We start from the raw sequence: 22,255 nt of genomic DNA on the forward strand, positions 1-22,255 counted from the left end.
TTGGCGATAGGCCATTTTGATGTCGCCTCACTACGTTTTGGGCCCTTGCCTGCCGCGGGTACTTGGGCCTCCCACACAAGTGAGGCACCATTTTTACCGGGAGACCTGGGGGAATGCTGGGTGGTGGTAAATTTGTGTGAGCCCGGTGATGCCACAACTTTCCCACCCCAAAATGTGTGAAAAAAGTGATTATTTCAGCAAAAATTGAGGTTTGCAGGGGATTCTGGGTAAGGAAACGTTGGGGGATCCACGCAAGCCATACCTCCCTGGAAGCCGCCGGGTGTCTAGTGTTCAGAAATGCATGGGTTTGGTAGGTTTCCCTAGATGGCCGCCGAGCACCGGGCCAAAAACCAAAGTGACCCCCCTTGCAAAACCAGGTGGTTTTGCGATAGGCTATTTTGATGTCGCCTAACTACGTTTTGGGCCCTTGCCTGCCGCGGGTACTTGGGCCTCCCACACAAGTGAGGCACCATTTTTACCGGGAGACGTGGGGGAACGCTGGGTGGTGGTAAATTTGTGTGAGCCCGGTGATGCCACACCTTTCCCACCCCAAAATGTGTGAAAAAAGTGATTTTTTCAGCAAAAATTGAGGTTTGCAGGGGATTCTGGGTAAGGAAACGTTGGGGGATCCACGCAAGCCATACCTCCCTGGAAGCCGCCGGGTGTCTAGTTTTCAAAAATGTGTGGGTTTGGTAGGTTTCCCTAGATGGCCGCCGAGCACCGGGCCAAAAACCAAAGTGACCCCCCTGCAAAACCAGGTGGTTTTGCGATAGGCCATTTTGATGTCGCCTCACTACGTTTTGGGCCCTTGCCTGCCGCGGGTACTTGGGCCTCCCACACAAGTGAGGCACCATTTTTACCGGGAGACCTGGGGGAACGCTGGGTGGTGGTAAATTTGTGTGAGTCCGGTGATGCCACAACTTTCCCACCCCAAAATGTGTGAAAAAAGTGATTTTTTCAGCAAAAATTGAGGTTTGCCGGAGAGTCTGGGGAAGGAAACGTTGGGGGATCCACGCAAGCCATACCTCCCTGGAAGCCGCCGGGTGTCTAGTTTTCAGAAATGCATGGGTTTGGTAGGTTTCCCTAGATGGCCGCCGAGCACCGGGTCAAAAACCAAAGTGACCCCCCTTGCAAAACCAGGTGGTTTTGCAATAGGCCATTTTGATGTCGCCTCACTGCGTTTTGGGCCCTTGCCTGCCGCGGGTACTTGGGCCTCCCACACAAGTGAGGCACCATTTTTACCGGGAGACCTGGGGGAACGCTGGGTGGTGGTAAATGTGTGTGAGCCCGGTGATGCCACAACTTTCCCACCCCAAAATGTGTGAAAAAAGTGATTTTTTCAGCAAAAATTGAGGTTTGCAGGGGATTCTGGGTAAGGAAACGTTGGGGGATCCATGCAAGCCATACCTCCCTGGAAGCCGCCGGGTGTCTAGTTTTCAGAAATGTGTGGGTTTGGTAGGTTTCCCTAGGTGCCGGCAGAGCTAGGGTTAAAAAACTACAGCTAGTCACTTTGCCAAAAAAGGGTCATTTTTCACTGCAAAATTGAGGTGTGACCACGTTGCGTTTTGCGCCGTTTCCTGTCGCGGTCACTAGGCCGACCCGCACAAGTGAGGTACCATTTTTCTCGTAGGACTTTGGGGAACGCGGGGTGGGTGGAAATTTGTGGATCCACGCAGATTCCAGAACTTTCCATCCCAGAAATGTGGGGAAAATGTGTATTTTTTTTGTCATTTTTTCACGTTTGCAAGGGATTCTGGGTAACAGACCATGTTGGGAGGCAGTCAAGTCACCCCATCCTGGATTCCCCTGGGTGTCTAGTTTTCAAAAATGTATAGGTTTGCTAGGTCTCCCTAGGTGCCGGCAGGGCTAGGGCTCAAAAACTACAGCTAGTCACTTTGCCAAAAAAGGGTCATTTTTCACTGCAAAATTGAGGTGTGACCACGTTGCGTTTTGCGCCGGTTCCTGCCGCGGGCACTAGGCCGACCCGCACAAGTGAGGTACCATTTTTCTCGTAGGACTTTGTGGAACGCGGGGTGGGTGGAAATTTGTGGATCCACGCAGATTCCAGAACTTTCCATCCCAGAAATGTGGGGAAAATGTGTTTTTTTTGTCATTTTTTTACGTTTGCAAGGGATTCTGGGTAACAGACCATGGTGGGAGGCAGTCAAGTCACCCCATCCTGGATTCCCCTGGGTCTCTAGGTTTCAAAAATGTATAAGTTTGCTAGGTTTCCCTAGGTGCCGGCAGGGCTAGGGTTCAAAAACTACAGCTAGTCACTTTGCCAAAAAAGGGTCATTTTTCACTGCAAAATTGAGGTGTGACCACGTTGCGTTTTGCGCCGTTTCCTGTCGCGGGCACTAGGCTGACCCGCACAAGTGAGGTACCATTTTTCTCGTAGGACTTTGGGGAACGCGGGGTGGGTGGAAATTTGTGGATCCACGCAGATTCCAGAACTTTCCATCCCAGAAATGTGGGGAAAATGTGTTTTTTTTGTCATTTTTTTACGTTTGCAAGGGATTCTGGGTAACAGACCATGGTGGGAGGCAGTCAAGTCACCCCATCCTGGATTCCCCTGGGTGTCTAGTTTTCAAAAATGTATAGGTTTGCTAGGTCTCCCTAGGTGCCGGCAGGGCTATGGTTCAAAAACTACAGCTAGTCACTTTGCCAAAAAAGGGTCATTTTTCACTGCAAAATTGAGGTGTGACCACGTTGCGTTTTGCGCCGTTTCCTGTCGCGGGCACTAGGCCGACCCGCACAAGTGAGGTACCATTTTTCTCGTAGGACTTTGGGGAACGCGGGGTGGGTGGAAATTTGTGGATCCACGCAGATTCCAGAGCTTTCCATCCCAGAAATGTGGGAAAAATTTGTTTTTTTTGTCATTTTTTTACATTTGCAAGGGATTCTGGGTAACAGACCATGGTGAGAGGCAGTCAAGTCACCCCATCCTGGATTCCCCTGGGTGTCTAGTTTTCAAAAATGTATAGGTTTGCTAGGTTTCCCTAGGTGCCGGCAGGGCTAGGGTTCAAAAACTACAGCTAGTCACTTTGCCAAAAAAGGGTCATTTTTCACTGCAAAATTGAGGTGTGACCACGTTGCGTTTTGCGCCGTTTCCTGTCGCGGGCACTGGGCCGATCCGCACAAGTGAGGTACCATTTTTCTCGTAGGACTTTGGGGAACGCGGGGTGGGTAGAAATTTGTGGATCCACGCAGATTCCAGAACTTTCCATCCCAGAAATGTGGGGAAAATGTGTTTTTTTTGTCATTTTTTTACGTTTGCAAGGGATTCTGGGTAACAGACCATGGTGGGAGGCAGTCAAGTCACCCCATCCTGGATTCCCCTGAGTGTCTAGTTTTCAAAAATGTATAGGTTTGCTAGGTTTCTCTAGGTGCCGGCAGGGCTAGGGTTCAAAAACTACAGCTAGTCACTTTGCCAAAAAAGGGTCATTTTTCACTGCAAAATTGAGGTGTGACCACGTTGCGTTTTGCGCCGTTTCCTGTCGCGGGCACTAGGCCGACCTGCACAAGTGAGGTACCATTTTTATCGTAGAACTTTGGGGAACGCGGATTGGGTGGAAATTTGTGGATCCATGCAGATTCCAGAACTTTCCACCACAGAAATGTGGGGAAAATGTGTTTTTTTGTCATTTTTTTACGTTTGCAAGGGATTCTCGTCAAGTCACCCCATCCTGGATTCCCCTGGGTGTCTAGTTTTCAAAAATGTATAGGTTTGCTAGGTCTCCCTAGGTGCCGGCAGGGCTAGGGTTCAAAAACTACAGCTAGTCACTTTGCCAAAAAAGGGTCATTTTTCACTGCAAAATTGAGGTGTGACCACGTTGCGTTTTGCGCCGTTTCCTGTCGCGGGCACTAGGCCGACCCGCACAAGTGAGGTACCATTTTTCTCGTAGGATTTTGGGGAACGCGGGGTGGGTGGAAATTTGTGGATCCACGCAGATTCCAGAACTTTCCATCCCAGAAATGTGGGGAAAATGTGTTTTTTTTGTCATTTTTTTACGTTTGCAAGGGATTCTGGGTAACAGACCATGGTGGGAGGCAGTCAAGTCACCCCATCCTGGATTCCCCTGGGTGTCTAGGTTTCAAAAATGTATAAGTTTGCTAGATTTCCCTAGGTGCCGGCAGGGCTAGGGTTCAAAAACTACAGCTAGTCACTTTGCCAAAAAAGGGTCATTTTTCACTGCAAAATTGAGGTGTGACCATGTTGCGTTTTGCGCCGTTTCCTGTCGCGGGCACTAGGCTGACCCGCACAAGTGAGGTACCATTTTTCTCGTAGGACTTTGGGGAACGCGGGGTGGGTGGAAATTTGTGGATCCACGCAGATTCCAGAACTTTCCATCCCAGAAATGTGGGGAAAATGTGTTTTTTTTGTCATTTTTTTACGTTTGCAAGGGATTCTGGGTAACAGACCATGGTGGGAGGCAGTCAAGTCACCCCATCCTGGATTCCCCTCGGTGTCTAGTTTTCAAAAATGTATAGGTTTGCTAGGTCTCCCTAGGTGCCGGCAGGGCTATGGTTCAAAAACTACAGCTAGTCACTTTGCCAAAAAAGGGTCATTTTTCACTGCAAAATTGAGGTGTGACCACGTTGCGTTTTGCGCCGTTTCCTGTCGCGGGCACTAGGCCGACCCGCACAAGTGAGGTACCATTTTTCTCGTAGGACTTTGGGGAACACGGGGTGGGTGGAAATTTGTGGATCCACGCAGATTCCAGAACCTTCCATCCCAGAAATGTGGGGAAAATGTGTTTTTTTTGTCATTTTTTTACGTTTGCAAGGGATTCTGGGTAACAGACCATGGTGGGAGGCAGTCAAGTCACCCCATCCTGGATTCCCCTGGGTGTCTAGTTTTCAAAAATGTATAGGTTTGCTAGGTTTCCCTAGGTGCCGGCAGGGCTAGGGTTCAAAAACTACAGCTAGTCACTTTGCCAAAAAAGGGTCATTTTTCACTGCAAAATTGAGGTGTGACCACGTTGCGTTTTGCGCCGTTTCCTGTCACAGGCACTGGGCCGATCCGCACAAGTGAGGTACCATTTTTCTTGTAGGACTTTGGGGAACGCGGGGTGGGTGGAAATTTGTGGATCCACGGAGATTCCAGAACTTTCCATCCCAGAAATGTGGGGAAAATGTGTTTTTTTTGTCATTTTTTTACGTTTGCAAGGGATTCTGGGTAACAGACCATGGTGGGAGGCAGTCAAGTCACCCCATCCTGGATTCCCCTGGGTGTCTAGGTTTCAAAAATGTATAAGTTTGCTAGATTTCCCTAGGTGCCGGCAGGGCTAGGGTTCAAAAACTACAGCTAGTCACTTTGCCAAAAAAGGGTCATTTTTCACTGCAAAATTGAGGTGTGACCATGTTGCGTTTTGCGCCGTTTCCTGTCGCGGGCACTAGGCTGACCCGCACAAGTGAGGTACCATTTTTCTCGTAGGACTTTGGGGAACGCGGGGTGGGTGGAAATTTGTGGATCCACGCAGATTCCAGAACTTTCCATCCCAGAAATGTGGGGAAAATGTGTTTTTTTTGTCATTTTTTTACGTTTGCAAGGGATTCTGGGTAACAGACCATGGTGGGAGGCAGTCAAGTCACCCCATCCTGGATTCCCCTCGGTGTCTAGTTTTCAAAAATGTATAGGTTTGCTAGGTCTCCCTAGGTGCCGGCAGGGCTATGGTTCAAAAACTACAGCTAGTCACTTTGCCAAAAAAGGGTCATTTTTCACTGCAAAATTGAGGTGTGACCACGTTGCGTTTTGCGCCGTTTCCTGTCGCGGGCACTAGGCCGACCCGCACAAGTGAGGTACCATTTTTCTCGTAGGACTTTGGGGAACACGGGGTGGGTGGAAATTTGTGGATCCACGCAGATTCCAGAACCTTCCATCCCAGAAATGTGGGGAAAATGTGTTTTTTTTGTCATTTTTTTACGTTTGCAAGGGATTCTGGGTAACAGACCATGGTGGGAGGCAGTCAAGTCACCCCATCCTGGATTCCCCTGGGTGTCTAGTTTTCAAAAATGTATAGGTTTGCTAGGTTTCCCTAGGTGCCGGCAGGGCTAGGGTTCAAAAACTACAGCTAGTCACTTTGCCAAAAAAGGGTCATTTTTCACTGCAAAATTGAGGTGTGACCACGTTGCGTTTTGCGCCGTTTCCTGTCACAGGCACTGGGCCGATCCGCACAAGTGAGGTACCATTTTTCTTGTAGGACTTTGGGGAACGCGGGGTGGGTGGAAATTTGTGGATCCACGGAGATTCCAGAACTTTCCATCCCAGAAATGTGGGGAAAATGTGTTTTTTTTGTCATTTTTTTACGTTTGCAAGGGATTCTGGGTAACAGACCATGGTGGGAGGCAGTCAAGTCACCCCATCCTGGATTCCCCTGAGTGTCTAGTTTTCAAAAATGTATAGGTTTGCTAGGTTTCCCTAGGTGCCGGCAGGGCTAGGGTTCAAAAACTACAGCTAGGCACTTTGCCAAAAAAGGGTCATTTTTCACTGCAAAATTGAGGTGTGACCACGTTGCGTTTTGCGCCGTTTCCTGTCGCGGGCACTACGCCGACCCGCACAAGTGAGGTACCATTTTTATCGTAGAACTTTGGGGAACGCGGGGTGGGTGGAAATTTGTGGATCCATGCAGATTCCAGAACTTTCCACCACAGAAATGTGGGGAAAATGTGTTTTTTTGTCATTTTTTTACGTTTGCAAGGGATTCTCGTCAAGTCACCCCATCCTGGATTCCCCTGGGTGTCTAGTTTTCAAAAATGTATAGGTTTGCTAGGTCTCCCTAGGTGCCGGCAGGGCTAGGGTTCAAAAACTACAGCTAGTCACTTTGCCAAAAAAGGGTCATTTTTCACTGCAAAATTGAGGTGTGACCACGTTGCGTTTTGCGCCGTTTCCTGTTGCGGGCACTAGGCCGACCCGCACAAGTGAGGTACCATTTTTCTCGTAGGATTTTGGGGAACGCGGGGTGGGTGGAAATTTGTGGATCCACGCAGATTCCAGAACTTTCCATCCCAGAAATGTGGGGAAAATGTGTTTTTTTTGTCATTTTTTTACGTTTGCAAGGGATTCTGGGTAACAGACCATGGTGGGAGGCAGTCAAGTCACCCCATCCTGGATTCCCCTGGGTGTCTAGTTTTCAAAAATGTATAGGTTTGCTAGGTCTCCCTAGGTGCCGGCAGGGCTATGGTTCAAAAACTACAGCTAGTCACTTTGCCAAAAAAGGGTCATTTTTCACTGCAAAATTGAGGTGTGACCACGTTGCGTTTTGCGCCGTTTCCTGTCGCGGGCACTAGGCCGACCCACACAAGTGAGGTACCATTTTTCTCGTAGGACTTTGGGGAACGCGGGGTGGGTGGAAATTTGTGGATCCACGCAGATTCCAGAACTTTCCATCCCAGAAATGTGGGGAAAATGTGTTTTTTTTGTCATTTTTTTACGTTTGCAAGGGATTCTGGGTAACAGACCATGGTGGGAGGCAGTCAAGTCACCCCATCCTGGATTCCCCTGAGTGTCTAGTTTTCAAAAATGTATAGGTTTGCTAGGTTTTCCTAGGTGCCGGCAGGGCTAGGGTTCAAAAACTACAGATAGTCACTTTGCCAAAAAAGGGTCATTTTTCACTGCAAAATTGAGGTGTGACCACGTTGCGTTTTGCGCCGTTTCCTGTCGCGGGCACTAGGCCGACCCGCACAAGTGAGGTACCATTTTTCTCGTAGGATTTTGGGGAACGCGGGGTGGGTGGAAATTTGTGGATCCATGCAGATTCCAGAACTTTCCATCCCAGAAATGTGGGGAAAATGTGTTTTTTTTGTCATTTTTTTACGTTTGCAAGGGATTCTGGGTAACAGACCATGGTGGGAGGCAGTCAAGTCACCCCATCCTGGATTCCCCTGGGTGTCTAGGTTTCAAAAATGTATAAGTTTGCTAGATTTCCCTAGGTGCCGGCAGGGCTAGGGTTAAAAAACTACAGCTAGTCACTTTGCCAAAAAAGGGTCATTTTTCAATGCAAAATTGAGGTGTGACCATGTTGCGTTTTGCGCCGTTTCCTGTCGCGGGCACTAGGCTGACCCGCACAAGTGAGGTACCATTATTCTCATAGGACTTTGGGGAACGCGGGGTGGGTGGAAATTTGTGGATCCACGCAGATTCCAGAACTTTCCATCCCAGAAATGTGGGGAAAATGTGTTTTTTTTGTCATTTTTTTACGTTTGCAAGGGATTCTGGGTAACAGACCATGGTGGGAGGCAGTCAAGTCACCCCATCCTGGATTCCCCTGGGTGTCTAGTTTTCAAAAATGTATAGGTTTGCTAGGTCTCCCTAGGTGCCGGCAGGGCTATGGTTCAAAAACTACAGCTAGTCACTTTGCCAAAAAAGGGTCATTTTTCACTGCAAAATTGAGGTGTGACCACGTTGCGTTTTGCGCCGTTTCCTGTCGCGGGCACTAGGCCGACCCGCACAAGTGAGGTACCATTTTTCTCGTAGGACTTTGGGGAACGCGGGGTGGGTGGAAATTTGTGGATCCACGCAGATTCCAGAACCTTCCATCCCAGAAATGTGGGGAAAATGTGTTTTTTTTGTCATTTTTTTACGTTTGCAAGGGATTCTGGGTAACAGACCATGGTGGGAGGCAGTCAAGTCACCCCATCCTGGATTCCCCTGGGTGTCTAGTTTTCAAAAATGTATAGGTTTGCTAGGTTTCCCTAGGTGCCGGCAGGGCTAGGGTTCAAAAACTACAGCTAGTCACTTTGCCAAAAAAGGGTCATTTTTCACTGCAAAATTGAGGTGTGACCACGTTGCGTTTTGCGCCGTTTCCTGTCGCGGGCACTGGGCCGATCCGCACAAGTGAGGTACCATTTTTCTTGTAGGACTTTGGGGAACGCGGGGTGGGTGGAAATTTGTGGATCCACGCAGATTCCAGAACTTTCCATCCCAGAAATGTGGGGAAAATGTGTTTTTTTAGTCATTTTTTTACGTTTGCAAGGGATTCTGGGTAACAGACCATGGTGGGAGGCAGTCAAGTCACCCCATCCTGGATTCCCCTGAGTGTCTAGTTTTCAAAAATGTATAGGTTTGCTAGGTTTCCCTAGGTGCCGGCAGGGCTAGGGTTCAAAAACTACAGCTAGTCACTTTGCCAAAAAAGGGTCATTTTTCACTGCAAAATTGAGGTGTGACCACGTTGCGTTTTGCGCCGTTTCCTGTCGCGGGCACTAGGCCGACCCGCACAAGTGAGGTACCATTTTTCTCGTAGAACTTTGGGGAACTCTGGGTGGGTGGAAATTTGTGGATCCATGCAGATTCCAGAACTTTCCACCACAGAAATGTGGGGAAAATGTGTTTTTTTGTCATTTTTTTACGTTTGCAAGGGATTCTGGGTAACAGACCATGGTGGGAGGCAGTCAAGTCACCCCATCCTGGATTCCCCTGGGTGTCTAGTTTTCAAAAATGTATAGGTTTGCTAGGTGTCCCTAGGTGCCGGCAGGGCTAGGGTTCAAAAACTACAGCTAGTCACTTTGCCAAAAAAGGGTCATTTTTCACTGCAAAATTGAGGTGTGACCACGTTGCGTTTTGCGCCGTTTCCTGTCGCGGGCACTAGGCCGACCCGCACAAGTGAGGTACCATTTTTCTCGTAGGACTTTGGGGAACGCGGGGTGGGTGGAAATTTGTGGATCCACGCAGATTCCAGAACTTTCCATCCCAGAAATGTAGGGAAAATGTGTTTTTTTTTCATTTTTTTACGTTTGCAAGGGATTCTGGGTAACAGACCATGGTGGGAGGCAGTCAAGTCACCCCATCCTGGATTCCCCTGGGTGTCTAGTGTTCAAAAATATATAGGTTTGCTAGGTTTCCCTAGGTGCCGGCAGGGCTAGGGTTCAAAAACTACAGCTAGTCACTTTGCTAAAAAAGGGTCATTTTTCACTGCAAAATTGAGGTGTGACCACGTTGCGTTTTGCGCCGTTTCCTGTCGCGGGCACTAGTCCGATCCGCACAAGTGAGGTACCATTTTTCTCGTAGGACTTTGGGGAACGCGGGGTGGGTGGAAATTTGTGGATCCACGCAGATTCCAGAACTTTCCATCCCAGAAATGTGGGGAAAATGTGTTTTTTTTGTCATTTTTTTACGTTTGCAAGGGATTCTGGGTAACAGACCATGGTGGGAGGCAGTCAAGTCACCCCATCCTGGATTCCCCTGGGTGTCTAGGTTTCAAAAATGTATAAGTTTGCTAGATTTCCCTAGGTGCCGGCAGGGCTAGGGTTCAAAAACTACAGCTAGTCACTTTGCCAAAAAAGGGTCATTTTTCACTGCAAAATTGAGGTGTGACCATGTTGCGTTTTGCGCCGTTTCCTGTCGCGGGCACTAGGCTGACCCGCACAAGTGAGGTACCATTTTTCTCGTAGGACTTTGGGAAACGCGGGGTGGGTGGAAATTTGTGGATCCACGCAGATTCCAGAACTTTTCATCGCAGAAATGTGGGGAAAATGTGTTTTTTTAGTCATTTTTTTACGTTTGCAAGGGATTCTGGGTAACAGACCATGGTGGGAGGCAGTCAAGTCACCCCATCCTGGATTCCCCTGGGTGTCTAGTTTTCAAAAATGTATAGGTTTGCTAGGTCTCCCTAGGTGCCGGCAGGGCTATGGTTCAAAAACTACAGCTAGTCACTTTGCCAAAAAAGGGTCATTTTTCACTGCAAAATTGAGGTGTGACCACGTTGCGTTTTGCGCCGTTTCCTGTCGCGGGCACTAGGCCGACCCGCACAAGTGAGGTACCATTTTTCTCGTAGGACTTTGGGGAATGCGGGGTGGGTGGAAATTTGTGGATCCACGCAGATTCCAGAACTTTCCATCCCAGAAATGTGGGGAAAATGTGTTTTTTTTTTCATTTTTTTACGTTTGCAAGGGATTCTGGGTAACAGACCATGGTGGGAGGCAGTCAAGTCACCCCATCCTGGATTCCCCTGGGTGTCTAGTTTTCAAAAATATATAGGTTTGCTAGGTTTCCCTAGGTGCCGGCAGGGCTAGGGTTCAAAAACTACAGCTAGTCACTTTGCCAAAAAAGGGTCATTTTTCACTGCAAAATTGAGGTGTGACCACGTTGCGTTTTGCGCCGTTTCCTGTCGCGGGCACTAGTCCGATCCGCACAAGTGAGGTACCATTTTTCTCGTAGGACTTTGGGGAACGCGGGGTGGGTGGAAATTTGTAGATCCACGCAGATTCCAGAACTTTCCATCCCAGAAATGTGGGGAAAATGTGTTTTTTTTGTCATTTTTTTACGTTTGCAAGGGATTCTGGGTAACAGACCATGGTGGGAGGCAGTCAAGTCACCCCATCCTGGATTCCCCTGAGTGTCTAGTTTTCAAAAATGTATAGGTTTGCTAGGTTTCCCGAGGTGCCGGCAGGGCTAGGGTTCAAAAACTACAGCTAGTCACTTTGCCAAAAAAGGGTCATTTTTCACTGCAAAATTGAGGTGTGACCACGTTGCGTTTTGCGCCGTTTCCTGTCGCGGGCACTAGGCCGACCCGCACAAGTGAGGTACCATTTTTCTCGTAGAACTTTGGGGAACTCTGGGTGGGTGGAAATTTGTGGATCCATGCAGATTCCAGAACTTTCCACCACAGAAATGTGGGGAAAATGTGTTTTTTTGTCATTTTTTTACGTTTGCAAGGGATTCTGGGTAACAGACCATGGTGGGAGGCAGTCAAGTCACCCCATCCTGGATTCCCCTGGGTGTCTAGTTTTCAAAAATGTATAGGTTTGCTAGGTCTCCCTAGGTGCCGGCAGGGCTAGGGTTCAAAAACTACAGCTAGTCACTTTGCCAAAAAAGGGTCATTTTTCACTGCAAAATTGAGGTGTGACCACGTTGCGTTTTGCGCCGTTTCCTGTCGCGGGCACTAGGCCGACCCGCACAAGTGAGGTACCATTTTTCTCGTAGGATTTTGGGAAACGCGGGGTGGGTGGAAATTTGTGGATCCACGCAGATTCCAAAACTTTCCATCCCAGAAATATGGGGAAAATGTGTTTTTTTTGTCATTTTTTTACGTTTGCAAGGGATTCTGGGTAACAGACAATGGTGGGAGGCAGTCAAGTCACCCCATCCTGGATTCCCCTGGGTGTCTAGTTTTCAAAAATGTATAGGTTTGCTAGGTCTCCCTAGGAGCCGGCAGGGCTATGGTTCGAAAACTACAGCTAGTCACTTTGCCAAAAAAGGGTCATTTTTCACTGCAAAATTGAGGTGTGACCACGTTGCGTTTTGCGCCGTTTCCTGTCGCGGGCACTAGGCCGACCCGCACAAGTGAGGTACCATTTTTCTCGTAGGACTTTGGGGAACGCGGGGTGGGTGGAAATTTGTGGATCCACGCAGATTCCAGAACTTTCCATCCCAGAAATGTGGGGAAAATGTTTTTTTTTTTTCATTGTTTTACGTTTGCAAGGGATTCTGGGTAACAGACCATGGTGGGAGGCAGTCAAGTCACCCCATCCTGGATTCCCCTGGGTGTCTAGTTTTCAAAAATGTATAGGTTTGCTAGGTTTCCCTAGGTGCCGGCAGGGCTATGGTTCAAAAACTACAGCTAGTCACTTTGCCAAAAAAGGGTCATTTTTCACTGCAAAATTGAGGTGTGACCACGTTGCGTTTTGCGCCGTTTCCTGTCGCGGGCACTAGGCCGACCCGCACAAGTGAGGTACCATTTTTCTCGTAGGACTTTGGGGAACGCGGGGTGGGTGGAAATTTGTGGATCCACGCAGATTCCAGAACTTTCCATCCCAGAAATGTGGGGAAAATGTGTTTTTTTTGTCATTTTTTTACGTTTGCAAGGGATTCTGGGTAACAGACCATGGTGGGAGGCTGTCAAGTCACCCCATCCTCGATTCCCCTGAGTGTCTAGTTTTCAAAAATGTATAGGTTTGCTAGGTTTTCCTAGGTGCCGGCAGGGCTAGGGTTCAAAAACTACAGCTAGTCACTTTGCCAAAAAAGGGTCATTTTTCACTGCAAAATTGAGGTGTGACCACGTTGCGTTTTGCGCCGTTTCCTGTCGCAGGCACCAGGCCGACCTGCACAACTAAGGTACCATTTTTTTCATAGGACTTTGGGGAACGCGGGGTGGGTGGAAATTTGTGGATCCACGCAGATTCCAGAACTTTCCATCCCAGAAATGTGGGGAAAATGTGTTTTTTTGGTCCTTTTTTTACGTTTGCAAGGGATTCTGGGTAACAGACCATGGTGGGAGGCAGTCAAGTCACCGCATCCTGGATTCCCCTGGGTGTCTAGTTTTCAAAAATGTATAGGTTTGCTAGGTTTCCCTGGGTGCCGGCAGGACTAGGGTTCAAAAACTACAGCTAGTCACTTTGCCAAAAAGGGGTCATTTTCCACTGCAAAATTGAGGTGTGACCACGTTGCGTTTTGCACCGTTTCCTGTCGCGGGCACTAGGCCGACCCACACAAGTGAGGTACCATTTTTCTCGTAGGATTTTGGGGAACGCGGGGTGGGTGGAAATTTGTGGATCCACGCAGATTCCAGAACTTTCCATCCCAGAAATGTGGGGAAAATGTGTTTTTTTTGTCATTTGTTTACGTTTGCAAGGGATTCTGGGTAACAGACCATGGTGGGAGGCAGTCAAGTCACCCCATCCTGGATTCCCCTGGGTGTCTAGTTTTCAAAAATGTATAGGTTTGCTAGGTTTCCCTAGATGCCGGCAGGGCTAGGGTTAAAAAACTACAGCTAGACTCTTTGCAAAAAAAGTGTAAATTTTCAGTGTGAAAATGTGGTGCGTTCACCTTAGGTTTTGAGCCACTTCCTGTCGTGGTCACTATGCCTACCCACACAAGTGAGGTACCATTTTTATCGGGAGTCTTAGGGTAGTTCAGATTTGTAAAGCAACTGTTATTACCTATTGATTTGTGATGCATTTCTCCCTTCCAAATGAAAGACATGGTGTAAAAAAAAAGTCATTTTGAAAAATGACCAATAATTTTCATGCAAGTATGAGTATTCCCAATTTCGAAAATGTGCAAATATGCACTGTTTCTAAACTCTGTAATTTGTTCCCATTTCAGAAATGCATAGGTGTCTTTCATACCGATTTTTCCATGTATACATTTTCCCACAATAATTGCTATATACCCGGAACAAAACAAAAAAACATTACAAAATGCTGCTCAGTTTTTTACTCTGGGTTCGTTGGGCTCTTGGTGAACCTACAAGTCCTATATATCCCCACAACCAGGAAGGTCCACCGGATGTAACGGTATATTGCTTTCAAAGAGATGTCATAATTCGAAGAAGTTACAGGTGAAAACGTTGATTCAAAAGGCTGCTTTTTTCAACAAATTTTTAATTTTTCCTATATTTACCTGTTAGTTTCTATAAAGAAACCTTGATGGATCTACACAAATGACCCCTTGCTGAATTCAGAATTTTGTCTACTTTTCACAAATGTATAGCTTTCCAGGATCCATTATTGCTTTTCTACCCATTTTTACCATTATCTGGAAGGAGGTTCAAAGCACAAAAAATAGCAAAAATAGGGTATGTCCCAGAAAAATGTCAAAACTGTGTAAAAAATGTTGGATTTCTGATAAAAATCTGTCATTCCCTAAAAGCTGGAGAAATTGTGATTTCAGCCCCACAAACCCTTTTCGATATCATTTGCAGAGAAAAACCCAGACGCTTTCATTTGCAGCCACTTCACAAAAAAACCAAAATTTTGCTGTATTTTGACTAATTTCTGGGAACCCTCTAGGAGAATCCACAAACCCTGGGTACCTTTAGAATCCCCATGATGTTGGAAGAAAAGGACGCAAATTTGGCGTGGATACCTAATGTGGTCAAAGAAGTTACAGGGGCCTAAGCGCGCACTACCCCAAATAGCCCAAAAAAGGCTTAGCACAGGAGGGGAAAAGGCCTAGCAGCGAAGGGGTTAAGGGGCGTGAGGTGGGCAAGATTTGGTTTGTGTATCAGCTGGCTGATGGCCCTAATACCGGGTTCTTATTGTACAAAATGGCGAATCCAAACTACTATAAAAGGGTCCGATTTAAGATAGTTAGACATACGATGCGGGTCTGGCAAGACATTTCTAAAGCATACTCAATACCCGATTTGCATGAATTTACTATATTGTGGGGTAAGCCGAGACTGTCTGACATTTTTTCTGACTCAGTCGGGAGAGGGTGGCAACAATGCAGCTTAATTCGTCTCGGGCAGCTATTCGATGAGCAAGGTTTAAGATCATTTGCATCACTTAGAGAGGAGTTCGGGGTAGCACATCATACGTTTTTTAAATATCTCCAAGTTAGAGATTATTTTATTCGACGAGAAGGCCTAATAACCCTACCTAGTATAACTGAGGTAGTACATGTAATTTTTCAGACTTCTGGCAGGGGGTGTATATGGAAAGTTTATCAGAGATTCTTATCGGCCGTTAAGGATGATGGTTTACAGGTAGTAGCTAAACTTAATCAAAAGTTTGTAATTGATATTATAAAATAGGATTTACATGAATCCCTGACTACAATTGATACAGCAGTTACTTCAGTTAATCTGAAATTACAGCACCATCGGATTATGTTTATGTTGTACTATACCTCAGAAGTTATCTGTAAGTGGACACTGACAAATGTTTCTTCAAAGACACGCGGCCTGAAGTGCCAGGAATACGCCACTGATCTTCGACATATGTTCATCACGTGTCAAAAGCTAAATATGCTTTGGATTGAGGTTACACACGTTTGGAGTAATTTAGCAGGTATAGACATCCAACTAACTGCGAAATAAATCTTATTGGGGATAATAGATGATTCAGGTAAAATATCAAAGTCGCTGGTTTCAATTATTATAGCTTGTTCCCGCTTGTGCATTGCCAGGGCATGGATTAAAACCACCAGCCCGAAAATTACTGAATTCTGGCCACTACTTAGGGGAATTTATGAATTAGAATTGGCTTAGCTAAAGCCAGGGGTCTTAGGTCAAGAGTTAAATTTGAAAGGATCTGGTTAAGTCTTCATTGGGACTAGTTTAGATAATGCTTATACTATTTACGTCCGTGTCTATTTTTTGTACTTGTGTTGTTTTTTTTCTGAATATTGTTACTGTATTTTGTCTCCAGAACTTTCATTTGTGTTTTGAAGATGGCATTTATTTATTCAACTTTATTGTGCAATGTTTGCTTTGCTTCTCTGTATACAACTGATAGCTAAAAATAAAAAAATTAAAAAAGGGAAGAAAAAAATGTGCAAAAGAATTGATTTCATGTCTTAATGTATTTTTCAGATGTGACATTGTTTAAAAGCACTTTCTTAGGAGCAGAATAATACATCTAACAGCCAATAGCGCAATGTGTGAGAGTTATGTTCACGAAACGGAAACGGAAAGTCTATGGTGATTTGAAAGAGTTGGTAACAATATAACGTGCAGGCAGATACACTGTAAGACTGTGAGATAATTGTCCTAAGATTAATCCTAAACTTATTATTTGCCCCAAAATAAACACAAGGAACAATGAATCTCATTTGGAGAGTGATAGGCGGTGGAGATCATAAGCTCTGCCAACTTGGCGGATTACCGGCCACCATATTAAAAAAATTCCGGCTGACTGGCGGGGATCTATATGCCTTCAGCATATCAGCTACACATTGGCTACTATGAAGGCATTGTAAGTATGTCATGTTTCATGTGGCCTGTTAGAAATTGAGTTTCTGGTTGGCAGAGGTATGTACCCTGTCCAAACATGACCCACAATCCTAGTCAGGATAAGTCAGATACAAAACATAAATGATCTTGCTCTTATCCTCTGGTAACTTGGCACAGAGCAGGCAGACTTAACTTAGGGGGCAATGTGTAAAGTATTTGGACAACACTTAAAACAGTAAAAGAGTGAAATAACCACACAAAAATAATCCACACCAGATTAGACATAAAGAACTTAATTTAATGCACAAAAGAAGACCAAAACAGCAAAAGTCCTATAAGTAGAATCGCAGTTATAAATTTTTAAAGAACATCTACCAATATGGTGTTTGAAAGCGTCTGGTTACGCATGACCGGGTCAAATTCAAAAGTTCAGGCTGACCACAATGGAGCATGGATCGGATACAGAGACCAACCTTGTCCCACTGAAAAAGTGCCTTGTTGTGCCGTCGACAGAGCCCGATGTGTGGAGCAGAGGATGCGATGCATCATTGTTGATCCCTCTGGATGTAGGCAATACGTCAGTTCTGAGCCGCCCAAATTGAGATGTCATCGTCAGCTTCTTCCGATGTAGATGATGCGTCATCGTTGAGCCGGCAATGAGATGTCCTCTAAACAGGCGATGAGTTGACACTGAAGTAGATGCATCGGTTCAGACTGGCACGACGACGGGGATGTGTGGATTTTGCTAGTTGCAGTGCAGAAAATTCACTTCCAAGGTACCAGGGCTGGATTGACACCACTTGGCAGGGCAAGACTCACAGTTACAGAGTCCAGGTGCTGTAGCAAGGTTGTTGGAAGTCTATGATGTCCCTGAGACTTCGGAACAAGAAGCAAGCCAGCAGACTCTTGGAGTCTCTTTGGTTCTGGGGTGTAGAGATGCAGGTCCAGTCATTCTCACTCCCAGACAAGAAGGGTAGCAGCCAGCAGGTCAGAAACAGCAGAGCAGAGCAGGAGTCCAGCAAGGTCCAGCAGATTGACAGTCCTTTCAGTAGTCCTTCTTCCTGGCAGAGTATCGTCAGGTCTAGAAGAGTACTGAGTTGGTGAAGTCCAGTACTTATACCAGTTGTGCCTTTGAAGTGGGGGAGACTTCTAACAGAGGCCCTTGAAGTGCACAGAGTTCCTGCCATTCCTACGCTGGCTCCAGACTCACTACAGGGGGGTATGCATCCCTTTGTGTGGGGACAGACACAGCCTATTCAGGTGTCAGTGTCAGCTCCTTCCTCCCAACCTGCCCAGGAAGGTGCATCAGGATGTGGGTTGCCCATCAGTCACACCTAAGCTCCCTTTGTGTGTGGCTGCCTGGAGAGAAAACTCAAAGCCCAACTGTCACCATTCCTGATGTGTATTCAGACACAGGCAGAAGACACGGAATGGTTAAAGTAAAAAAAAAAAGTCATCTTTCTAAATGAGGCATTTTCAGACTTACAAAATAAAATCCAACTTTACCATAAGCTGTGATTTTCAATTGTGAGGCCAGAGACACCAAGCTTGAAAAACCTATCTTTTACCATTTGGAAATTACACTTATAACGTGTAATAAGGCAATCCCAATGTTAACATATGGGAGAGATAGGCCTTCCAGCAGTGAAGAATGAATTTAAGAGTGTTTCACTACAAGGAGATGTAAATCTTAAAAGTACATATCTAATCTTTTAAATACACTGCACCATGCCCTTGGGTCTGACCAGGGCCTCTCTTAGGAGTGACTCATATATTAAAAAGGAAGATTTGGGCCTGGCAGGAGGGTTAACCTGCCAGGTCAACATGGAAGTTTAAAACTGCACATACAAGCTCTGCAGTGGGAGGCCAGAGCAATGTTTAAAGGGCTACTGAAGTGGGTGGCACAATCGGTGCTGCAAGCCCACTAGTATCATTACATTTACAAGCCCTGGGTATATGTAGTGCACTTTATTAGGGACTTATAAGTAAATTATATATGCCTATTGTGGATGAGCCAAAGTTACCATGTTTTAAGTAGACAGCACATGCACTTTAGCACTGGTTAGCAGTGGGAAAGTGCCCAGAGTCCTAAAGCCAGCAAAAATGAAGTCAGAAAAACAGGAGGGTCAGAAAGCAAAAAGTGAGGGGCAACAACGTTGAGGATGCCAGGTCTAAAATGCATCTCCCTTCCCCCCAGTTGAAAGTGAGGAAAGCTACCCAGCCCACTAAGGCGGAAGAACCTAGAGAGACCATTGGCATTGTCTGTTCCACCATAAAATCCATTTTCTGAAGGGAGATGGACCACCTCAAAGGTTTGGGATTCTCACCCCTCATCTGCATTATCCATCTGAGGGGCCTGTAGTCTGTCTGAACCTGGAAGTTAGTACCAAACAGGTATGGCCTTAGCTTCTTGAGTGCCCAGACAACAGTAAAGGCTTCCTTTTCTATTGCGCTCGACCTCTGTTCCCTGGGAAGTAACCTCCTACTGATGAAGGCTACAGGCTGATCCAGGCCCTCTTCATTTAGCTGTGAGATCATGGCCCCTCCACCATGCTCTGAGGTATCTGTTTGAAGAATGAATTCCTTGGAGAAGTGAGGGGCCTTGAGCATGGGTGCTGTGCATATGGCCTCCTTCAGGGTGTCAAAAGTTTTCTGACATACCTCTGTCCAGATCACCTGATGTGGCTGCTTCCTGGAAGTCAGCTCTGTCAAGGGTGCAACAATGGTGCATTACCCCCTGAAAAATCTACTGCGTATCCAGTGAGGACTAAGAAGGCTCTCACTTCAGTATGGTTCTTGGGGAGGTTCGCAAGCCAGAATGGTTTAAATTTTGGCCTGGAGGGACTGCGCCTTGCCACCTCCCGCTTTGTGACCCAAGTAGACCACTGAACCCTGCCCTATCCGGCACTTACTGGCCTTCATAGGCAGGCCTGCACTCTGCAGACCCTAAACCTTGAGATGAGATGGCACAGGTGGTCCTCTCAACTAGAGCTGAAGACTTCAATGCCGACCTAGTTGGCCAACCTCTTGAAGGCAGTAGATGCCTTCTTCAACCCAAAGGGCTTTACCCGGAACTGGAAGTGCCCTTCTGGTGTAGAGAGCGCAGACCTCTCTTTAGCCCCCTTGCTCAAGGCAATCTGCCAGTCCCCAGACGTTAGGTCAAACGTGCTGAGGAACTCTGCAGCCTCAAGCTGATCAACTCTGGGGATGGGGTGTGTGTTAATCTTGGTGACCACATTGAGCCCACCGTAGTCCACACAGAACCTAAGTTCAGATGTGACATCTGGAAGGGCAGCCTTGGAGATCAACACCACTGGGCTGGATCCAGGGCTGTTTGAGGGCTAAATTACCCCTAATGCCAGAAACATGGATACCTCTTCTTTAATGCTGGCTCTCACCTTATCAGACAACATGTACATTTTTCTTTTTACAGGTGTGCTGTCCCTAGTATCAATATAATTGTACACCATGTAGTCAATGCGCAGGTCAGAACCGATTCATCTACTTTGGTGTCAATGCATCGCCTGCTTCGAGAACATTGTTGACTGTGCGGCTTGACGAAAACACACATCCTACATCGGAAAAAGCCACGGCTGATGCCTCTCGATTTTATGACTCAGAAGTGAAGCATCGCCTACATCCAAAAGGATCAATAACGACGCACCGCCTCCTCTGATCCACACATCAGGCCCCATTGACGGTGCAACAAGGTACTTTTTCAGCAGGACAAGGTTGGTCCCAGTATCCGAGCAGAACTTCATCGCAGTCGGCCTGAACTTTTGGATTTAACCCGGTCAAACGCAACCAGATAGCCCCTGTGGGGGCTTTATGAATTTATACATTATATTTCAAGATATTCTTTAAACATTCATAACTCTGTTTCTACTCCAAATTTTTGTTGTTTTGGTATTGTTTTGTTCTTTATTTAAGCTCTATTTTTCTAACAATGTGTGGTATCTTTTTGTGTTGTGTTTTCACTGCTTTACTGTATTAAGTGTCGCACAAATACTTAACATATTGCCCCTTAAGTTAAGCCTGACTGCTCTGTGTGAAGCTATAAGAGGGTGAGCACAGGTTCATTTAGGGCTTCTTGCATCTGACTTACCCTGACTACGATTGTAGTCCCTACTTGGACAAGGTGCATACCTATTTCTACTAAAAATCAAATTTTTAACATGCCTCCTTTAAATTATGTACCAATGGCACGAACCTATGCCATGTGCAAAAGGTGCAACATAGAAACACTACAATACAGCTGTGATGTTTACATCCCTCACAAAGCACCCATAAAAACGTAAAGTAAATTGCGTTCACTTTGCATACTGTCCTGCTTCTTGTAATGTTGCCTTTAATATTAGATATAGGATGAATGTGTTAAGCTGAATCTAAAAATGACTAACACAATTTCATAAGTCAGTTTCCTCCCCAGCTTTGCATGGGAATAAGACTTACCAGTTCTTGGATCTGAAGTCATGTCGCAGTAAGCTTCAAATTCAGAAAACCCAAGACCATTGCCATCTGGATCTATAGAATAAAATCCAGAGTCTGTGTACCCAGCATCTTTGAGGGCAGCACAGGACTGCAGAATGGGCAGCTTCATGCCTGTAAATCAACACACAGTTAAACAAATATGTTAGGTGATATACCTTTGAATATGGCTCTCATTCGCTATGTATTTCTTTTGTGATTGCACATCTAGGCCCTCAATATAAGTGTGCAGAAAAATTCCAGCTCCTGTTTGTTCTGGGGTCGAAATGATGAGTGATGTGGACTCTATCAAACCTAATAATTACTGGGTGCAGCAAATCCCACAGCCCCTTTAAACTCTGCCAGGTCAAACCTGTGAGAATTTAAGTTGGTAAAAAGGCCCAATAAATACTGGACCATGTATGCAAAGTTTAATGCGGTAAGCAATAAAATCGGCATGTTTAGCCTCATTTTCGGGGCGAAACGTAGTAAGTTGTGTTTATCATACAAAATAAAATGTTACTTCTGTGGGGTGGGACTTATTCACATACTAGAAATATCTCACTCCCTTCCTGGGCACACCTAATGAGGGCCTTAGTGTTCGTACATCTTTGGTTAGTATCATATTAAATGTATTTGCATTTATGTTCCATTCTTAATTTTCACTGTAAGTTGACATATGTTTAGCTCCACAGTAAGCTTTGTCAAGGATAAAAACAATAATCCTTCATATGCAAATTGGATGTACGACGTTACCATGCATGCCTTTACCACGCATGCGATCAAGTACGTTGACTTTTACAATACATTGAATTACATCATGGATAGTTATCATGCATTTTCATGATTGTTATTTTATTGTTTTTATGGGGCATACTTTTTTGGGGAGGTGCCCTCGAAACTCTGTCTTTGCTGCCTTACCTACTTTCACTTCTTCCTACCCTCAAGTCTGTAAACCTCTTACCTCCCTTTACTTCTACCCTCCCCTGAATCCTAAAAACTTCTTTCCTCCCTTTATCTCTACCCTCTCCTAATCCCTTAAATTTGTGACCTCTCTTTTAGTTCTGCCCTACCTTTACCTCTACCTTTCTCATAACTCTAAAAATCCCAACCACCTTTTACCTCTATTTACCTCAAACCCATTACCTCCTCCTACCTCTACCCTCCCCTGAACC

General features: G+C 46.0%; 1 protein-coding gene across 1 annotated transcript in view; it reads right to left on the reverse strand.

Moving 5' to 3' along the window:
- LOC146822668 (neurexin-4-like) overlaps positions 1-22,255 on the reverse strand; it is a 143,846-nt gene that overhangs the window by 75,265 nt on the left and 46,326 nt on the right. Inside the window, exon 3 of the mRNA XM_085606580.1 lies at positions 21,066-21,215. Within this exon, the coding sequence (XP_085462706.1) occupies positions 21,066-21,215 (150 nt within the window). The remainder of the gene's footprint in view (positions 1-21,065; positions 21,216-22,255) is intronic.

This window comes from Triturus cristatus, chromosome 5_2, assembly GCF_964204655.1.
Source record: "Triturus cristatus chromosome 5_2, aTriCri1.1, whole genome shotgun sequence".
Classification (NCBI taxonomy): domain Eukaryota; kingdom Metazoa; phylum Chordata; class Amphibia; order Caudata; family Salamandridae; genus Triturus; species Triturus cristatus.